This window comes from Corvus cornix, chromosome 4A (assembly GCF_000738735.6).
Source record: "Corvus cornix cornix isolate S_Up_H32 chromosome 4A, ASM73873v5, whole genome shotgun sequence".
In the NCBI taxonomy this organism is placed as follows: Eukaryota; Metazoa; Chordata; class Aves; order Passeriformes; family Corvidae; genus Corvus; species Corvus cornix.
This window is the reverse complement of record NC_047058.1, coordinates 985,962-1,004,393: the sequence shown is the minus strand read 5'-3', so window position 1 is coordinate 1,004,393 and position 18,432 is coordinate 985,962. Positions and strand designations below refer to the sequence as shown.

Genomic DNA, 18,432 nt, shown 5'->3' with positions numbered 1-18,432 from the left:
GGGCGCCCTGGCGGCGGCTGGCGGCTATGGCGGCGGGGTCGGTGTGGAAGGGGCTGGTGGCGCTCGGCCTGTTCGCCCTGGCACACGCGGCCTTTTCGGCGGCGCAGCGTGAGTCACTGCCGGGGCTGCGGGCTAGGGCGCCCCGGGGCACCGGCACCCCCTCACGGCCGCCGGGCAGCTCCCGGCGGGGGCCGGGCCGGGCCGGCATCATCATCGTCCTCAGCCGCGAGCCCGGCGGCGGGGGCGGCCCTGTCCTTGCGGGCCAGACTGCGGGGAGAGCGGAGGTTCCGGGAGGAGCGCGGGGCTCGCCCCGTGCGGGCGCCGTAGCAGCCGGGAAGGGAGGGAAAAAGGAAGGGTGGGAAGGGGGAGCTGCCGCCCGCCAGGTCGCGGCTTCAGCCTGGCTTCTGCCATCCCGCTGCCTCCCGTCTCCACGGTTCGCCTACCTCCCGGCTGCTTCGGGTAGGGCCAGCCGTGCTCCGGAGCGGCGGAGCCTCACAGCGGCACCAGGGGCGGCCCAGCTGACACGTTTCTCGGAGCTACAGCCGTTTCTCTGGGGGTTCTGTGTTGCCAGGCTGTTTATTTGCATACACGGAGTGTTTGATGCATGCATGTGTTTCTGTTTTGTAGATCGTTCTTACATGAGGTTGACAGAAAAGGAAGATGAAACGTTGCCCATAGATGTAAGTTTTTGCAGTGTTTGAAAGGTGTAACGGTGAGGTGGTTTAGTCTCTCAATTGCTTCCTTTTAATGTGCTAGGCAAGCATTAAGGGTAAAGTAGTTTTTAAGTTGCACTTGCATCAGAGTTCCCACTGTCAAAAAGGACCACACTTTCCATCCCAACTTCCTGAGTATGTTGTAGTTGTCAGTGAAATCAAACCTCAGGTCCAGACCTCCCTCTTCTTTAGAACTATTCTGGAGCATCTTGTCCAGGATTCCCTGAACATAGGTCAGAGAGCTTTTGCATCCATCACCTCCTTTGCAGCATAAATATCCTGCACCCTCTGGCTCTGGTTGGTAGACATGTGTTTATCCAGTGTGACTGTGTGAATGTTTGATCCCAGCACAACTTGCTTCAGGGAGGGGGATTTTATTTACATTATTTGCTTGCTTTTCAAATTTCCACTTCAGTTATTTGTTTCCATTTCTCCTTAATCAGAAGGGCGGGGAGATCAGGTGCCAGAAGAGCCAGGCATGGCGCCTAGCCTGGGGCTCCACGGTGTGTTCCTGGCAGGAGTTTGGATCCTGGAGTGCACAGGAACACAGTGTTTGGTCTCAGGCTCTTGCTGAGGAGCTGTCGATTCAGTTGGTGCAACCCAGACTTGTGCTGGGGCAGCTGGAGCTCTGCCAGAGTTTTGCTGTGCAAATAGGAGGGATTTTTAGTTCTCCTGTGCCTCGGTTTCCCCACTGCTGGATTGCCCACCTCTATTTGCTGTCATTGGATGAAAAGCACAAGAGACACTGTGTGAAAGCTGAGATTTTCTGGTAAAAATGCAGAACGCTCAGTGATGTGTGTGTTGCACTGTGCTCCTTCTGTTGCAGATAGTCCTGCAGACTCTGCTGGCCTTCGCAGTCACCTGCTATGGGATAGCACATATTGCAGGAGAGTTTAAAGACATGGATGCCACTTCAGAACTCAAAAATAAGTATGTTTTATTTCTTCTTTTTGTACGCACCGGTATCCACTTCTCTGTACAAACTGTGCCATGAAATCACTCATCTTTAGCTCAGTCCTTCAGTGCATGTTGTAGGCAGTGGCCTGAGGGGAACAGCCACACTTGGGAAGGCCAACAGTGTCTTGAGTTTTAGGGAGAGTTAGATAGCAGGCAGAAATTAAATAAACTTCTTGCTTTTCCTCATCCGAAATCCTGCTGTGCAGAGTTGGTTAGAGGAATGAAATGTGCTCGTAGGAAGTAGAGCTCAGGAATCACCACCTGTTGTTGTGACATGATCTCAGACTGCAGGGCTTGGCTCACACTCTGCTTGTGTTTGCTTCTTCATGAGAATCCGAGTCACTTGAATCTCACACAGTATATTCAAGGCAGGACGTGTGAAAGACTCTGAAGAAAATAAGGGATTTTGGATCAAGATTTTGAAGAGGATAGTTGGTTAGAGCACACCAAGGTCATAGGCTCAACCCCTGTATGAGCCGTTCACTTCAGAGTTGGACTCCATAATCCTTGTGGGTCCCTTCCAAATCAGAATATTCTGTGATTCCAGTAGGAAATCGGATGGGCAGATGTTGCCTCTCTGGCCATTTCCAAAACTACAGGGGAGTATGGAAAGTGAAAAAGTTGACATAATTGTATTTCAGAGTGTTCACGTAAAGCCTTTAGCTTGAGGCACCCAGGGGGCTGGAAAGCTGAACATCGTCAAGGTGTTAACACAAGTGACAGCTGAACTAAGGCTGGCACATGGTGTGTCTGCAGGCAGCATCCACAGGCTGCCCCTGAGCTCAAGGAAGGAAGGGGAAGTTTGTGACATGGACATCTTGTGGTCTTTTTCACAACTGGCTGTGTATTTCCTCAGTGTTTCAGTTTAGGAAACTTAAAAGCAAGCAAGAGTTTTGGATTGAAAACTTGTATTTCTGTGTTCTAAAGTCAATATGCCCCAGACTGACTGTTCTAAACTCCTTGCTCTGAGAGAATTAACCTTGGCTTTTTACATTTATTTTGAAGGACATTTGACACATTAAGGAACCATCCATCTTTTTATGTATTTAATCATCGTGGTAGAGTATTGTTCCAGTCCCCAGACACAGTGAATTCTTCTTCAAACCAAGATGCTTTGTCATCCAGCTCGGCACTGAAATTTCGAAAACTTGAACCTCTGCGCCGCTAAGACTTTTACAGATGATAACCCAGGACACTGAGATGTAATATTCAAGTCGGGGATGTAAACACTTTTTTAATTTCTGGAGCAGTATTTATATTGATCTTCCAGACTTTATAAAGTATATATATATATATAAAAATATATATATATAAACTAATGACCTTCTTTGTACACTGTTAATGAGAATGACCGAATTGTGGATTGGCAATGCAGTGTAAATTCTACAGTTATGCTGTGAAACACATCTTCAAAGTTTCAGATATTAAAATGAGTTGCAGCTGACTTAACTTCAGTTAAAACAAAAAGCAAGCTAGTTTTTCCTGGAATTAATGTTCTTTGACAGGAGGGAATGTTTGAGTGTATTTATTTTCTCAGTTTGCTTGCACTACAGTCTATGGACCCCCTCAGAAATGCTGTGTGCACTGCATCACTGAACAGCAGGAAAAGGGGCAGCACCTGATCCTGGAATGCCTGTGGGACACCAGCACAGTGTGGCAGGGGAAGTCAAAAAGATTGCTTTCATTTTTATTTTTTTGCAGTGCTGAAAAACAGTTGTGTGAAGGGTTATTCTTTTTTTTTCCTGGTTTTTCATTACCACATTATTTCCTCGTTGCCCTCCTTTGTTTCATGTCAGTTGCCCCAGGTTGCCTGGGCTGTGGCTGTGCATTGGTGTTTATGTGGGGGAGGCAGCTCACGTAGATAATCTGCCACACTCCATGTTCACCCCCTGGGTCCATGTTCTCCAGCTGTGAACTGGGGAATGTGGAATGTTGTGAATGTGCTAAACGTAGTGTTGGCACCAGGTACAACCTCCAAGTCATCTTCATATTTAAGTATCAGTAAGAACTGTCCCTTCTGTCAGTGATCCAGGGGTAGGGTCCAGCAGCTTGCTCTGTTTGCTGGCACTAATCCAGGACAACTACTCCTTTTCTGCCAACAGAGCCTTTCACCTTGATTTTTTCCAGCTGAGCCCTTCATTGATTTAAGATTACTGTCTTGATTCCATGTATTAGAACTGATCATACTGTCCTTAATTCTTACTTATGTCTAAATTCTTATCTCCCCTCAGGGGCTGAATCAATGCTAAGATCTCTCTTGGTCTGGTATTTCACCTCCCTGACCCAGCAAAGGGAGGGTAGGTCGAGGTACTGGTGGGGCCAGCAAGAATTTTGCCTGGTTTGAGGATGTTTTTCTGGCACAGTGGAAACTCAGCCTTTTGTCCTGGCATCTGTGGAGTTGTGTTTGGGTTTTTTTTAAACTATTAAGAACTGTCAAAGGCAAAAAGCTTGGCAAAAATACTGTGTAAACCGAAGCCTCTTTTTCTAGCTCTGCCCGTCCTATGGAGTGGGTGCCCCAGTGCTTGAGCAATATCCGTGGCTGCTGCTCTACAATCACTCTTAAGCATCTGGGTTTGATTAGAAAGGGTTACTCTGCCAACTGAAAGCATCTGAGCTGCAGGATTAGTTCCTAAAGTGTCCTGGTTCCCCTCTTGCTGGCGTCACAAATCGGCTCCTGCCAGCACCAAAGGCCTTGGAAATAGTATTGGGTCATCTCTCCATTGGGGACAGAGCTGTTCCCTTGGGGAATAGGGCTGCTGTGCGGCAGCTGCTGCACAGAGGGGAGGCTGAACATGGGCCAGGTGACCTTCTGGGACAGAGGAGAGACAGAATTAGCAGAGGGAGGGAGGACAGCAGGAGCTCAGTAACTACTGTAGCAGATGGGTCCTGCAGCCATGGTTGCACTGAGCCCTTTGCAGAGGGTCTTAGAGCAGAGCTGCTCACGTGGAACATCTGAGAAGCCCCATTCGTGCTGCTGGAAGGCTACAGGGACCTGTCTGAGTTGAGAGGTGCTGCTGTGGGACAGGGAGGTGGAGAATGTCACCTGCTCGGACCAGGTCCTGCTGGGAGCACCCTGGGGCTGTGACAGGGCCCTTCTCATGAGGAGTAGCCTCACTCTGCAGCAGCAACGGTTCTATCACAAAGCTGTACAAATTATTTTTTCTTACTGATCTCACAATGTCAAATAAAAATTGATATCCTTAAAGTGTTTGTTTGTTTATTTCTGACCATTCTGGAGTCTGCTGCAGCAAATCCCAGGTCAGTGACTATTTAAAAGTGACTGCCCAGCACTGACATGAAGTGATTGCCTTAATTATGGCAGCTCTGTGTGAAAGTGCTGTCTGGCCTCGTGTTCATTACTGGGAGGTAAGATTAGTAAGGGGGATCAAAATAGCTGCAAGTAGCTGAGTAAAACATATAGGAGGGAAGTAGTACCAGCCTGGGGCTCTGCTTGCCTTTGAGGCTCCTCATCATCCTCTCTGGCAGAGCTGACATACTTGTCTTCAATTTAACCACAGTAAAGGCTTTTCTACCATGTGCTAATCTCCTGCCATCCCACGGGACAGGCTCCTGCAAAGTCTGGTATTGCAACAGTCCCTGGGGGAAACACTCAGGCTGCTCCTAGGGCTGGCGATAGTTAAAATCCTGGACTTGAGCAAGATCACTTTTCACTCCCTGCTCTGCTTTTCCACTGGGCGAGGTTGGAAAGTTAGCAAAGCACTGGAGGAGTTTACTCAACTACAGCATCCATCAGGATTGCACCAGAGAGAGCAAGAGACTCACCCCTCATCTACTTTCTATGCTGCTGCAGCTCTGCATCCAGCACACAGTACAAGGGGGTAAAACAGCAATAAAACCGGTCTTCTGGGAAGGGGCACCTTAGCCAGCTCCCAAAGCCACCTTGTGCTTACCTTGCAGTGTGGGGTTCTTCACAGATGAGTTTCTCTTCTTCAAAAGCAAAGCAAGAGTTGAGCCAAGCATTTCTTGAATTAGACTGGAGAGCTTCCAGCCTCGCCCAATGAACATTTACACCCGTTGCTTTGGCTACAAGCTGTGATATTTCTGCTACATTAAATAGTAAAATAAAAAATAGGTGCTGGTGATTTCCATTCATTACTGAAGTAGCAGGTTTAATCTGCATTAATTTCAAAAAACCACCTGGGTTTTTGAACTATTCTAGTGAGAGCTCAGTGGGGAATTGGTAAGGAGGGCAGGAGTCATTTACACCCTTGTAGGTGAGGGGATGGGGACCATGGCTTGTGTCAGAGATCGGTCACTGGTGGAGCCCTTCCATGTGAGGCCAGAATGGAAGTGCAGCTGGCAGAAGTACTTACATTAGAGGTCAATAGGGCTGAACTGCAGCACCATGTGTGGAAATCCCTCCTGGTTACACATCTGATGTGTCCCCTCCATGTGTCCCAGATGGAGCCATTGCTGCAGTCTGGTGCCAGGACCCATGTGGTCTGTGCCCCACTGCTGCCCAAAGCTGGAGCACAGCTTTCTCGGGAAAGCTGGCAGCTAACAGGCCCTTCCAGGTGCTCTGGAGCACCCACACAGTTCCCCTCACTGGAGAAAGCAGAGAATGATGATTACTTTCTATTGATTTTCTATTGATGATTTTTGGTTTCCTTACCGCTTGCTTCCCACGGTTTGGGTTCTCTCGCCCTTTACCACACTGCAGCAGATCTACCCTTCTCCATCTCTGACACCCTCAGCAAGGACATTAATTGTGGGGACATCCTCCAGCTGGATACAGCCCTCCTCACCAAGAGTGGCACCATTTCTGCTCCCTTTTGGGACCACCTGCACCAAACGGCAGCAATTTTCCACCAGACGATTCGGGAAGGCTGAGGCTCACCCCACAGGATCTGGGGCCACAGTGCTGCCCCTGGGCCCCTCAGCCGGGCAGAGAAGTTCTGCAGTTCCCTGCTGTCCTGGCCGTGCTGTGCCAGACTGGCAGACTGCCTGCGGAGGGGAAGGGCAAAGCAAGGCTATTTTGAATGTTAAACAAGCAGAAAAGATTTTGGTACCAGCTCTCCACAGCCAGCACAACAACAAAGGCAAAACACTCCTTAGATTTGGCCTTGAGGTTCACCTTGAAGCCATAATCACCAGGGGCAGAACCCCGGTGGAAATAAAATCTGATATTCCGGCAGGTAAAAGCCTTTTAATCAACCCCAGGTTGGTCTCAGTGACACAATGCCATTTCAAAACACTTTGGACTGCAATGAAAGCTACATCTTTAAAATGGCAGCGAATTAATTTTCCTGTCCTGCTAACTTAATCCTTTTTCCAGCCAAGAAAGGCAAATGGGAGTTCACAGAGCAGCGAGGCAGCCGGGAGCCTGGCAGCGCAAGCAGGAACACAAGCTCCAGGGCTCCTTGGCAGGGGCCCAGGCTGTGTGGTGTCACAGCTTCCCAGGCCATTTTAATAGGAAGGGAGATAGAAAAAAGAATTCAAAGGTGACATTTGGATTATCAATGGCTCATCCTATGCCAGTGGTCCCAGGGAACCCAAAGCCCCCCATACAGAGAGATGTGGCTGTTTATTCCCCATTCCTATCCCAGTGCTGCCAGGCAGAGCACCCAGCACTGGCAGTGCCCTCCCTGCCCAGACTGGTGCTGGCTGAACCAGTTTCCCCAGGATCTGCCAGAGGCAGGTCATGCTGCAGGGGCACTTCACTTTGGATTTCAGAAAAAAAAAAAAAAAAAAGGAAAGAAAATATTCCCCTCCTCCCCCAAAGTATTTCTGCTGCGTATTTTAGAGCAGTTCAGGGCCAGCCACAAAACACCAGTGCTGATGTCCTCGGAGCTGCTCCAGAATCCCTTGTCCCTGCCCCAGGAGGTCTCTGCTGCAGTGCAGGATGCAGGAGGAGTATCCTGTGTGCACAGCAAACACTGAAGCAGTGACTGATTCCCCACCCCGGATGCAGAAGTGCACAAAACAAGACGCATCCCAAAGTAATTTTGAAGCAGCCAGTTAGGCAGGCACTTCAAAGAGGGCCTTCTCCTCCCAACATCCACACCAAGCTGTCACTCCCTGGGCCATTACCGGTGCCTTCAAGGCACCCACAGGCCTGGGTGAGCCCCAGCGAGGGCAATCCCAGGGAGGCACCACCTGCCCAGCACAATGTAAAGCACATGGAGGGGAGAGAAGGGGCCAAATGATGCCACCTCCTTACCCAAGGCCACCATGCTGCTCTACAGCCTCCTGTCACACACAGATCTCTGCTGAGGGACCTTGGGGATGGTGGCACCATTTCAATGTGAAGTCACCACCATCACTCTGAAGCTAGAGCTGGCTGCTCCTTCCATACCTATTTGAATACAGCACCTTCAGATCACAAAGGAAAAACCACAGCAGAGCAAGGCCCATGTTCATCTCCCACGGGAGGGACCCACATATCCTACCCCACATATCCTACAGGATGCACCAGGGCTGGTTAAAAATCCCAAGTCTGCTGGTGGTCAAGCACAGCCATGGCCATGCTGCTGCCTTGGGTTGTCCAGGGCTGGCAGGGGGGGACAACCATGGAAACAGCCTGAGCTATCTCCCAGCATGGGAGCAGCAGGCAGGGGAGCTCTGCAAGGCACTCTCTTCTCTGCCTTTGCTTCTTGTGCTCAAGCAGCAACTGCAGAGCTTGAAAGGGGCGGACCTGAGGCTCAACCCCACCACATTCCAGGAGCAGAGCAACAGGATGCTCCACAGAGATGAAGTGCAAGTTAAAACAGGGGCAGTGAAGTAAGGAGTGAGTCACGTCAGATGAGTTCCAGACATAGCAGAGCACTCCATCAGCATGAAACCCCCCTTTCAGGGCCCCACACCAGCCTCGCACTGAGCACAGTGCCGACCTCCCAAATTCACCACTGGTCAATCCCTCAGAGCAGCTCCCACCTCATGCCTGAGGATGAACGGGGAAAGGCTTTCAACCTCTTTCTGGCTTCCTATCATGACAGGAGCTGTCCCTTTCATCTCCTTACTTTCACAACCCCTTCTCCCTTCAACAGTGGGCACACTGAGTCCAGAGGTGGAAGGCAGACCCTGGGAAGGAGAGCCTGTTTTATCTACATCCACAGGAATCCAGCTTTGACCACCTGGAACCCCGACAAAAAACAGCTTTCAGCTGCCCCACGAGGCCAGAGCCTCCTCAGGGGTCCTGATGTGTGAAGAAAAGCCATCACCATCACTCAACCTATTTATCCAGCAACCGTTTCCCTTCACAGTCTGGGCCGTGACTCACCAGCAACTGCCTTTCCTGCGGGGAATTCACAGACAGTTCCCAGGAGTCGCTCTGACCCGGTTTCACCTGCTGGAAGCCGCAGGGGCTGCCGCAGCAGCAGCTTGGTGAGAGCCTTCCCAGCTCGCCGAGCCCCGGCATGTCCTGCCCACCATCCAGCTCCCAGCAAGCCAAACGCTGCCACCGCATACAGGCATTCCTGTTCTGACAGAACTCCTGCGGGAGGGTTTGCTGGATGTGATACACTTAAAACAGCCTCTTCCAGAGCTCCCGAGTCCCCCACCGTCTCCTTTTCCGCTAATGATCATCTTGAATAGCGGCTTCTAAGTTCTGTGTGTGCAGAGGGAGGAGCCCTGAACCCATGGATGCCAGAGGCATTTCAAAATATGCTTTCACTCAGCTGGGAAAGGAAAGGTGCTGGAGCAGCTTGGGTCAGAAGCCAAACCGACAGGGTTGGGCATCTTCTCTACAGCCCTGCTATCTTCCTTTCCAAGCTCCTGCTTTTTTCTGGCCCCAAAAACACACTTCCAGCAAAAAGGCACCCACTGCAGCCACCTCTGTGTGGAAGCAGTAGGCAGCCTGTCCTGTCTCCACCTCATGCCGCTCTGGTGCCAGGCCCAGGCTGGCAGGTGGAAGAGCACAGGGAAAAAGGAACCCAATGACACATACAAGAGCCCAGCAGCCAGTGTGTTGGTTTGTGGTGGGGTTGTCCATACCAGGGAAATAATTGAAGTGTGCAAGACCAAATTAGGCCACACATTTTATAATCATCTTTGCTAGTGAAACACTGTATGACCTTGGGTAAGTCCCTCCATCCACCTTTAAGGAGTCTCTCAGAGGAGAGCCACAAGACTTTAATTAGCAGCCCTGAAAGTGCTCGAGATAGTTTCTCTCTCTTCCAAAATAACCAACTGCAGATGAATTGGAACAATCTTATTTTCAAATTCTGCAAGCAACTGGGATCCAGGCCGCTCTCAGATCAGTCACTTCAACAACATAATCAAAGTTAAATGTGCCAGCTGTGCATGAAGGGTTTTAATATGCTGTGCAGACTGGAAAACAGCTCAAAGAATCAATGTTATTTTTCCATGGCTGGGATGTCACTGTTGAGCAGCTGCATTATAATCATCTGCAATCGGCAAAATGCCTTTTTTTTTTATCACTTTCTAGTCTTGGGGAACAGGGCTCATTTTTATTTCTGTCCTACTTAGGAAAGCACCCTTGATCCCTGAGACACCCACTGTCTGAGACTGCCAAGGGATCAGGCAGCCACTACACAGTGTGCTCTGACCAGACCTGTGGCTGCTCAAATCCCAAATACCCCGACAGCCTCCTCAGCACTGAAAGTTGTGCCCAGACAAGAACTGCTCACGCTGCTACCACCACCTCCAGAAACAGTAAGTGCGTTTCCACAAACCCAGCAAAAATCAGCTCCAGTTACCTACTGTCACATATCAAAGACCTGAGATGGTTCCACAGCAGTCCCTCCCTGTGGAAAACCTAAGCACAGCCCAGCATCCTTCTCTGCAAGGGCCACCTCTGCACAAACACATCGGTCACAGCTGCCAGATGAAGCAAGGGGGAGGCAAGTCTCCCTACCTCATCCTTTACAAAAGACTGAACCTCTCTTTGATATATTCTACACACTAAATATTTATAGATACAATTTAACATTAAAATATGCACCTACTCTGGAGTAAATGACAAGAAACAGGCTGACCACAGAAAAAAGAGTTTTGCCCTAGTAACTAACAAAATGCTTTATAACTCTCTCCTCCTGTTCAACATCCTGCAGGGCTCTAAGTATTTTGTAAATGAGCACATGCCATGGGGATCCTTCCCAAAAAGCTCTGTCCCTCCTACCAGCTGCTCAGCAGTGGCAAGTGGAGCACAGGGATAGAGCAAATTGCCAGAGGTGTGCAATATTTTAAGGGACATTATGCAAGACTGTTTGCATCAGAGGAGTGACAGTGACTGAGATGACAGCAAGCATATACAAAGCCAAGGATCCAGCTACTTCCATTGCAGCTGGAGCCGATCCAGGACTAGGAAATAGCTGTGAAATTCCCACTACAGATGTGAAGATAAAACTTCTCCAAGCTCTCAAAAAACCCAGATCTCCAGCAAAAATCTCATCAGAGGTTTCCATTCCACTGCCTTTCCCAGGCCAAACTATTCTTTTGGACTTCAATAAAAATTGTTTGAGAGCTTCAGCCCAAGCTCGAAATCTGAAGAAATATGCAGCTGCTTTGAGCACTTCCCAGCTCCTGGTAAAGGGCAATTTGCTTTACATGGTACCAGCAGTCCCCATTGCTGGCAAAGCCATGTGGCTGAAGGCAGGTGCAGCTCAGTTCTTCCACTGCCTATGGAAATATCCTCCAGCATTTACCACGAGGCTGTACAAGTCTGTACAATTTAACTCCTTCCTTGGCACATCCATCCTCTGAACTCTGAGTAATCAGCTGCTCAAGGCACCAGATCTGTGCTAGCAGCCCTGAGAAGCATCTTGTACACTTTTAAAATTAAGGCTCTAACATGGAAGAGGTGAGGTTGAACCACCTCCCACAGCACACAAGCAGCAACTGCCTTTTCCACCAGCTATTCCCACAGCCCCCGCCTGCACTCCCAGCTCCATGGACAACAACACGGCTCCCCTGCCATGCTGCTTTACCAAGAGACAACACTGCATCACAGACAGAGAGAAGAAAAACACCAATGCCAAAGCCAAGCCAACAGTCTACTTTCAGGGATGAAACAAGATGCCAGGTTGCAGCTCAACTGAATGGATAATTTCAGTTAAGTTCAACATTTTTCATTTAGTCTGTCCTCCTTGAAATGATTCCAAGATTCACATTTAGAATACAGCTTAAGTCCTGCATGCCACAAGATAAATCCCAAGGCATTCTTCTTCTCCCTTCCCACTTAGGATAGACTTCAACTTGTTTTTGCAGACCTGCAAGCAGCAGCTCCTTTTAAATCCAGTGACTAACATCCTTCCTTCAGATCTCTGCCAAACCTCCTTTCTGCCAGATTTGAAATGTCTTTGGCCTTGTTTTCTGCTTAACTAGATTGCACATTCTCAAGACAAGCACTCTCAAGTCCATTTGCTAAAGGTGTGATTTTGCCATGTTGCTGGTATGAAACACTGTAATTGAGCTTTATAGGTTTTGATAATAGTTTGTTTCTGTTTGATAATGCATTTCTTGTACTTTTCCATCAGAAGTTTAGATACTAAAAACCAGATAGATACTAAAAAAGTAGATATTAAAAAACAGACCAAAAGAAATCAAACTCAACAGCCTATGCTGCTGCCATTTCAAACAAGCAGTTTAGAGGAAGAACCTGGAGAAAATTACCAGATGAAAAAGAACCCCAAAAAATAGGTTTGGGGGTTTTTTTACAGTTTCCTGCAAAGGAAGACATACCAATTGCTTGACCACAACACAGTAACAGCCTCTTCAGCTGCAATTTTGGAAGATGACAATCACTCTTTGATGCTGGTTAAACCTGGCCAGGAATACACGTGCCCACCATAAATGCACTGTGCCCCCGGAACTGGCAACAGCAGCATCCAACAGACACCTGCCATGGTGACGGGCCTGGGAGCTACATGGCTTACAAGGAAAAACCCTTCATGTCTACGAGGGAAAAAATAAAGATAACGCGCTCTGAGGAGGCTTAGGCAAGAGAGGGTCAGAAAATGGACGCAGCAGAACTCGAGTACACAGGTATCCAGACTCCAAAGCACCTCATAACCCTTCTACCCAAGGAAGGCAAGTGCTAAATTTGTTAATCCAGATTGTTAAACAGTGCTCCTTACAGGAAATAGTCTTCTTCCCTACTTCCCAACATTATTTCAACCTTACATAAATAAGGGCTCAAAAACATAAGTTTGAGCAAAGCACAAATGGCTTCCAATTCCAGGATGCCATCAGTAGACCCATCCTCTCTCCTGAACCCTTGCCAAGGGACATTCCTGCTGCAAGAGGCTCACCTGACACACATGTCACAGCCCTGGTGACAAAGCTCTTGCTGCTGGGCCATGGTCTGTACCAGGAAAGGCAAGGCCTGATAGCAGTGTGGCCCTCCTGGCTGTCTCTGAAGTGCCACCACACATCTTGGGACTCTGTTTGTTCAAGGCATGACCCACCACGTCCAGCACTGTGGTCTGGCTCACAAGGAATTCTCTCCATTAAGAACCTTCTTAAACTGGTTGTGGAATATTTTCTGCTTCCCAAATGAGCCATGTCCATGTTGTGGTCCATGTGGAACTCAGGACTGTGTGTGCTCTTCAACAATTGCTGTTGCTCCTTTTTCTTCATCTCTGCACTGACACAACCCCTGAGGACATCTTTCTTCCTCCCTTCCTATGAAGACTCATGTCCAGTTCACTATATGGCTTCTGCTGCTCTAATATTCTAACCCAAATTCAATCTATTCAGATAAGATAATGGTAAGGTAAGGGAAAATTCTCACTGCTTGCACTTGAACACAGCATTTTGCAGCTTCTGAGGAGCAAGATTCCACATGAGTGAATGAAAGTTACCAGCTCTCTGCAGCTGATTTGGCAGCCAACTGCATCCCACCAAAAGAGCAGATTTACACACTAAAAAGGTCACTACTTAAAAATTTGGCCCCTGCTCAGACACACAATGATCAAGTGAGTGTCTCTGGAATCCGCGATAAAAATTAAACGGCCATTAACTATATGGAAGAAAGCTGTCTCCTCTTATCACCTACTATTTCAAGAATAGCACATTACAAGCAACTTGATGCTTCTAACCAGGCCATTTTACAACGAGGTATGCACAGTGTATCTGACCCTCTGTATATAAAATCCCTTTTAAGAGTCCAACATTTGGCATGGGAGGTCCATCATGGTGACAAACAGCTTCCATGTGACATCTTGAAGGAGTAAATCCCCCTTTGTATCATTCCAAGGTATTTCTGTGGTTTAAAAAATGAAAAAAAAAAAAAATCACTTTTATTCGTCTGCAAAGATGAATAAAAGTTACTTGTAAGAATCAGGACACATTTATAGTAATGCCTTCTCCTATGTCACTTCATTCATGTACATCCTGACAGAGATTTGCTGTTGCTGGATTTCATTTCCTTCTTGAATTTCACTGGTGTCATTCCAATGGGCAAACTGCATCTTCCCCAAGGAAACCAAGGCCACTGCTTCAGAGTGGATGGAAAAGATGTCTCACAGGCTGGTTTGTACTAAAAATACCAGTAGGAACAGAGAAATATAGGCTCACCACAAAAATCTATTTCCCTGCCTGGCCAGTCCACTGAAATCCATGGGATATTTCCCATAGGAGGCCAAGAGCACAAGTTAGCATGAGCACAATTTCAACCTGTCTTTTAAAGAAAGCTGTTAGAGGATCAGAGGATGTTATGAGCAAACAACTGAAAATACACACTCATCCAAACAGCCACTTAATACTGGCACATTACTGTATTGCTTTAAAGAGAAAAAAAAATTACACGCAGGTGGCTTCAGTCTCCTTTATAAGTTCTGTCATATATGGCATTGCCTTTGGACAAAATAGTTAAGAGGAACAGAGGAGAAAATACCAGCTCAGGTAACCAAGGGCTTGGCAAACTGGAACTTAGTGCCCTCAAAACTGAGTAAAAATGTGCACCCCACAGAGGCCAAGCTGAGTGACACATGGGCAGGTGCTCCAGGGTACAAACACATTCTGCAGCTAACACCATAAGCTGTGTTTGAGGATGTGAAAGACCAGGTTCAGCTGGTTTTACAAAAATATCCTCAGTCTGCCGGTGGCAGACAACTGGAGGAACTCAGTGCTGCCCGCTACAGACTCCTCAGATTAGCACTTCTTAAAAATTAATAAAATGGTTTATTTTATATATACATATGTTCCAAAAAAATTTATACAGTTAAAATATCAAATTAGTGATCTGGTAACAATACTGTTCAAAATAATCTCTTTTGTATGAACATTAAAATACACGTTTTTAAAAGCGTTTCCTTTTAGTGCTTCCAAAGCACAGCGTGTGCCAAGGCCACCTGAAGAATCTCCGTCCTCCTCACAGGATGAAAGAGAACTGAAGTCGGGGACCTGGGAAGCCTCAGGTGCACTTTCATAATGTCTGCAGACAAAACAGAAGAGAGTCTGAGGTAGATTGTTTAGTGACCATCAGGTGGTAACAGTCACAGGGCTGTCTTTAGCTTTCATTAACACAATAGCAGTTTCTTTACTCTCAATCTACACTGAATCTCAAGTTTAAAGGCATGGCTAGCAGTTCTTGGGAACAAGACCCTTGTCTCTGTGATGGCAACATGCAATTTTACCAGTGCAGGTGTTTCTGGGAGGGTTTTTTTGGGAACACACGGGCTCTCTCCACGATGCAGACAGTGTGTGCATTTGACAGTGCCCCATTTTAGTGCAACCTGCTGCCTACAGCACGTAAATGTCTAATGACAGCGTTCAAATGAGTAAATTCTCATCACCTGCAGGAGGGGCAGCAATGGTTATTTTCTTCCGCCTGTTGAGCAAACAGCACCCTCCACAGGAAAAAGCCACACCTTTCATAGCAAATCCTTAAGGTTATAGCCCAGCTTCTGCCGAATCAGGCTCTTAAAGTTAAAGCTCCACTGCTTCTTCTCAGACTGTGACAGTAAAATCACTTGACTGCCAAGATGGCGAGGGCAGCAGCTACGTCCTCTTCCACTCTTCTGTGGCACAGCAAACTCATTCCTAGTCCACATTCGTCTGGCCGGTACATTATTATCTACTGTTGACATGATTAACTCTGTTGGGTGGGCTGGTGAAATCTAGTTCCTCTAGTATTCTCTCTAAATGTTGTATTAAGACCCGTTTTTTAAACCTACAGAAGAGAGGGAAAGCAACATAAATTTCTTCTTCCAAAAATACAGTTGAACAACTCAAGAATATTCAGCTATGACAAATCATATTACCAGAGGCTCTCTGTTTCCAGTATGGAAGAGCTTTCTTTATTTCTGGCATAAGAATGGCTAGAAAATTTAATTTAATACATCTGTCTCCCCCCAGCCCACCCAAATTTTGGGCTGGTCTTCAGTAACAACCCAGTATCTCTCTAATTCACATTTAAACTTTACTTAAAGACCATTTACTCCATACAAATGTAATGGTAATTTGACGACTAAAACAATTATAATTTAAATATGTCAAAACAGAAAATCAAAATACTAGCACTGATAAAGTTTAATATTTACTACCATGATCTAAATTAATATTTATCACTCTGAGTCATTTCTATCTACACAAACCTTGCTGCTTCCTTGATAGCAAATTCAATGAAATACTTCTGAATTTCCATAGGTCCTTGCACCTCCTCAAGAAGAGAAAATATTTTTTCATAATCTAAAAGAGATAAAAATTCAACCATGTGTTAAAAATGAATGTCGCAGATGCAATTTCAGAAAAGCTTAAGAGCCAAAAAGGAAAAACAAAGCCCAGTTTCATGTATCTGTGTATGATAAAACACATAAGGCAAGAAAAACACCTGCATTAGCTTTAAGAGCAGAAGAGAGGTGATAGATAATTTAAAGTGATACTGATGATCTGGGAGTTCAAATGTGGCACCAAAGATCAAGGTTCTCTTCAAAGAGCAGCAGCTAGGAACATTTATCTTCAGAAAACGCAGGCTGAGTAGAGAGAAGCTTCCCATTTCCATGATCACAGTTAACATGCACAGGGCCACCAAACCCTGATCTGGCCTGGAGCCATTGTTTCTGAAAGCAGAGGCTGCCATTAGATCTCTAGAAAGACAGATTATCAACTAAGGGTGTGAGCAAAATATGACTGTCCCACAGGTACAAGGTAAATATGTTCACTGCAAAAGAATAAACTGGACATATCAAATTGGAAACAAATTTAAAACCAGCATTGTTTCACTATTTCCCACAATTGACCCCAGTACAAATACATTTATGGTGCTGTGACCAAGAGCCTGCTCAGAGTGATGCAGCAGGCAGAGGGAGCATAAACAGTCACACCTCTGAACAGATGTACATATTTAAGCCACTACAATTTAGCTTCCTTCTTTGATGACTGCTTGGATTCTGCAGCAAGACAGGCAACTCACACTGAACACAGTGTTTTACTCTACATCACCATTTACTAAACATGAATTTGGTATAAAATTGGGCGAGCCCACTTTGCAGAATGTCATTTTTAGTCCTCAGTTACTGAAAGTTTGCAGCAGCATTTCACCACTAATTAGTCTCACAAGATTTTAAAAAGCCCGACTGTGCTATTAACTGTTAATATTCCCTTTCAAACATATTCCAAGATGCACCCTTAACAGAGACATGCCTTTGCCCTGCAAAGGGAGTTTTGATGGACACAGAGCATCAAGTACACTTTGTGTACACAGGAGCAGTGCAGCCTAAGGCAGAGTACCCAGTCTTATTAGATCACTGGTAACAAAACCAAAACCTCTGAAGGGTGCTGCTTTCACCAGGCACCTCATATACCAGTTACCCTGTCTTTGAGGGCAAACAGGGTGACTTGGCACTCAACTTCCCAAGCCCAAGTTCAAACTTCAACTCACCTGCCCAGCATTTCCTTTTTTGCCTCTCCATTGCTCATTTACAAGCAACCAGAAATTACTCAGTGTCTGAAGTTCTGTGTATATTGAAAATAACTCCTTCCTTCAAGGAAAAGTCTTCTCTCCCACACCACATATAATATACTACTAAAATAAACACACACAAATAACTTACTTCTTCCAGGTTTGCGAACCTCTTTCATCACTTTAATTTTGATGTCAGCATTGTTTCCCTCCAACATGGTAGGTGTTATTTTAAAGGAATTTGGCACAGATTCAGAAGTAGACTCCATGGCCCGCTTTTGGTCATCTCCACTCACACTGTAATTCAGAGGCCCTCGAACAAGTGCATTGGTACCAGGTTTATGATCCAACCCATCTTCACTTAAACAATTGAATTCAACAGGTAGAGAGTCTAAATCGTTAGGTAACATCTCATCCTCTCCCACAGCAGCTGGAACCACAGGAGCCATTTGCACAGGTAAGCCATCAATGTGCTTCTCCAATGACTGACAATTTTCTGCTTTCTTCTCTCCATTGCCATCTTGGACAACACTGTTACTGGTATCTACAAGTGAAAAATACATACCTTACTGGTGCACAAGTGCAGCATCAAAAGAACCAAACAGAAGTAGTTCTGTACCCTTTTTGTCTGAAGTGCTGTGTAGCAATCTGACAGCGCTGGACAACACCTCAATACTTTTATTCAACTGTGGATGGGACCAAGGGATTCCCCTTTGGACTGTTACCACCTCCTATCACTATTGTGAAGTCACCACGTTCTCTATTCCTAGTGCAAAGTCATGACTCCTAAGTAAACTCCTGTTTTCCTTCTCTTCCCAAACCCAGCTAACAGAGTTTTCTTCCCACTCCATTTGCTGCAATAGGTGTGTATGACAATTCCTATTTGTGGGAAATGAAACAACCATATTTTAACTTTCCTTCTTTGCCACAAAATAC

The 18,432-nt window shown here is 46.6% G+C and overlaps 2 protein-coding genes across 5 annotated transcripts in view; one reads left to right on the top strand and one right to left on the bottom strand.

The window, feature by feature from the left end:
* Positions 1–4,875, top strand: MMGT1 (membrane magnesium transporter 1). The gene is made up of 4 exons (XM_039572273.1): positions 1–108; positions 628–680; positions 1,540–1,643; positions 2,676–4,875. The coding sequence occupies exons 1-4, from the start codon at positions 27–29 to the stop codon at positions 2,836–2,838; spliced, it is 402 nt and encodes a 133-aa protein (XP_039428207.1). The 5' UTR covers positions 1–26; the 3' UTR covers positions 2,839–4,875.
* A 9,529-nt stretch (positions 4,876–14,404) lies between these two features.
* Positions 14,405–18,432, bottom strand: part of LOC104691261 (integrator complex subunit 6-like) — a 40,440-nt gene continuing 36,412 nt past the window's right edge. For 2 of the 4 annotated variants that reach the window (XM_039571960.1, XM_039571961.1), the window contains 3 exons: positions 17,648–18,040; positions 16,190–16,283; positions 14,405–15,765 (listed from right to left, as the gene is read on the bottom strand). In XM_039571960.1, coding sequence (XP_039427894.1) covers positions 15,666–15,765; positions 16,190–16,283; positions 17,648–18,040 — 587 coding nt within the window. In that variant the 3' untranslated portion in view covers positions 14,405–15,665. The remainder of the gene's footprint in view (positions 15,766–16,189; positions 16,284–17,647; positions 18,041–18,432) is intronic. The other 2 variants (XR_005604680.1, XR_005604681.1) reach the window with 2 other exon arrangements.

Bases quoted from the DNA above. Each gene is read 5' to 3' on its own strand.
- MMGT1 (XM_039572273.1), top strand. From the start codon at position 27: ATGGCGGCGGGGTCGGTGTGGAAGGGGCTGGTGGCGCTCGGCCTGTTC. The intron at 109-627 runs GTGAGTCACTGC...TCTGTTTTGTAG, and splicing joins GGCCTTTTCGGCGGCGCAGC to ATCGTTCTTACATGAGGTTG. The intron at 681-1,539 runs GTAAGTTTTTGC...CTTCTGTTGCAG, and splicing joins ATGAAACGTTGCCCATAGAT to ATAGTCCTGCAGACTCTGCT.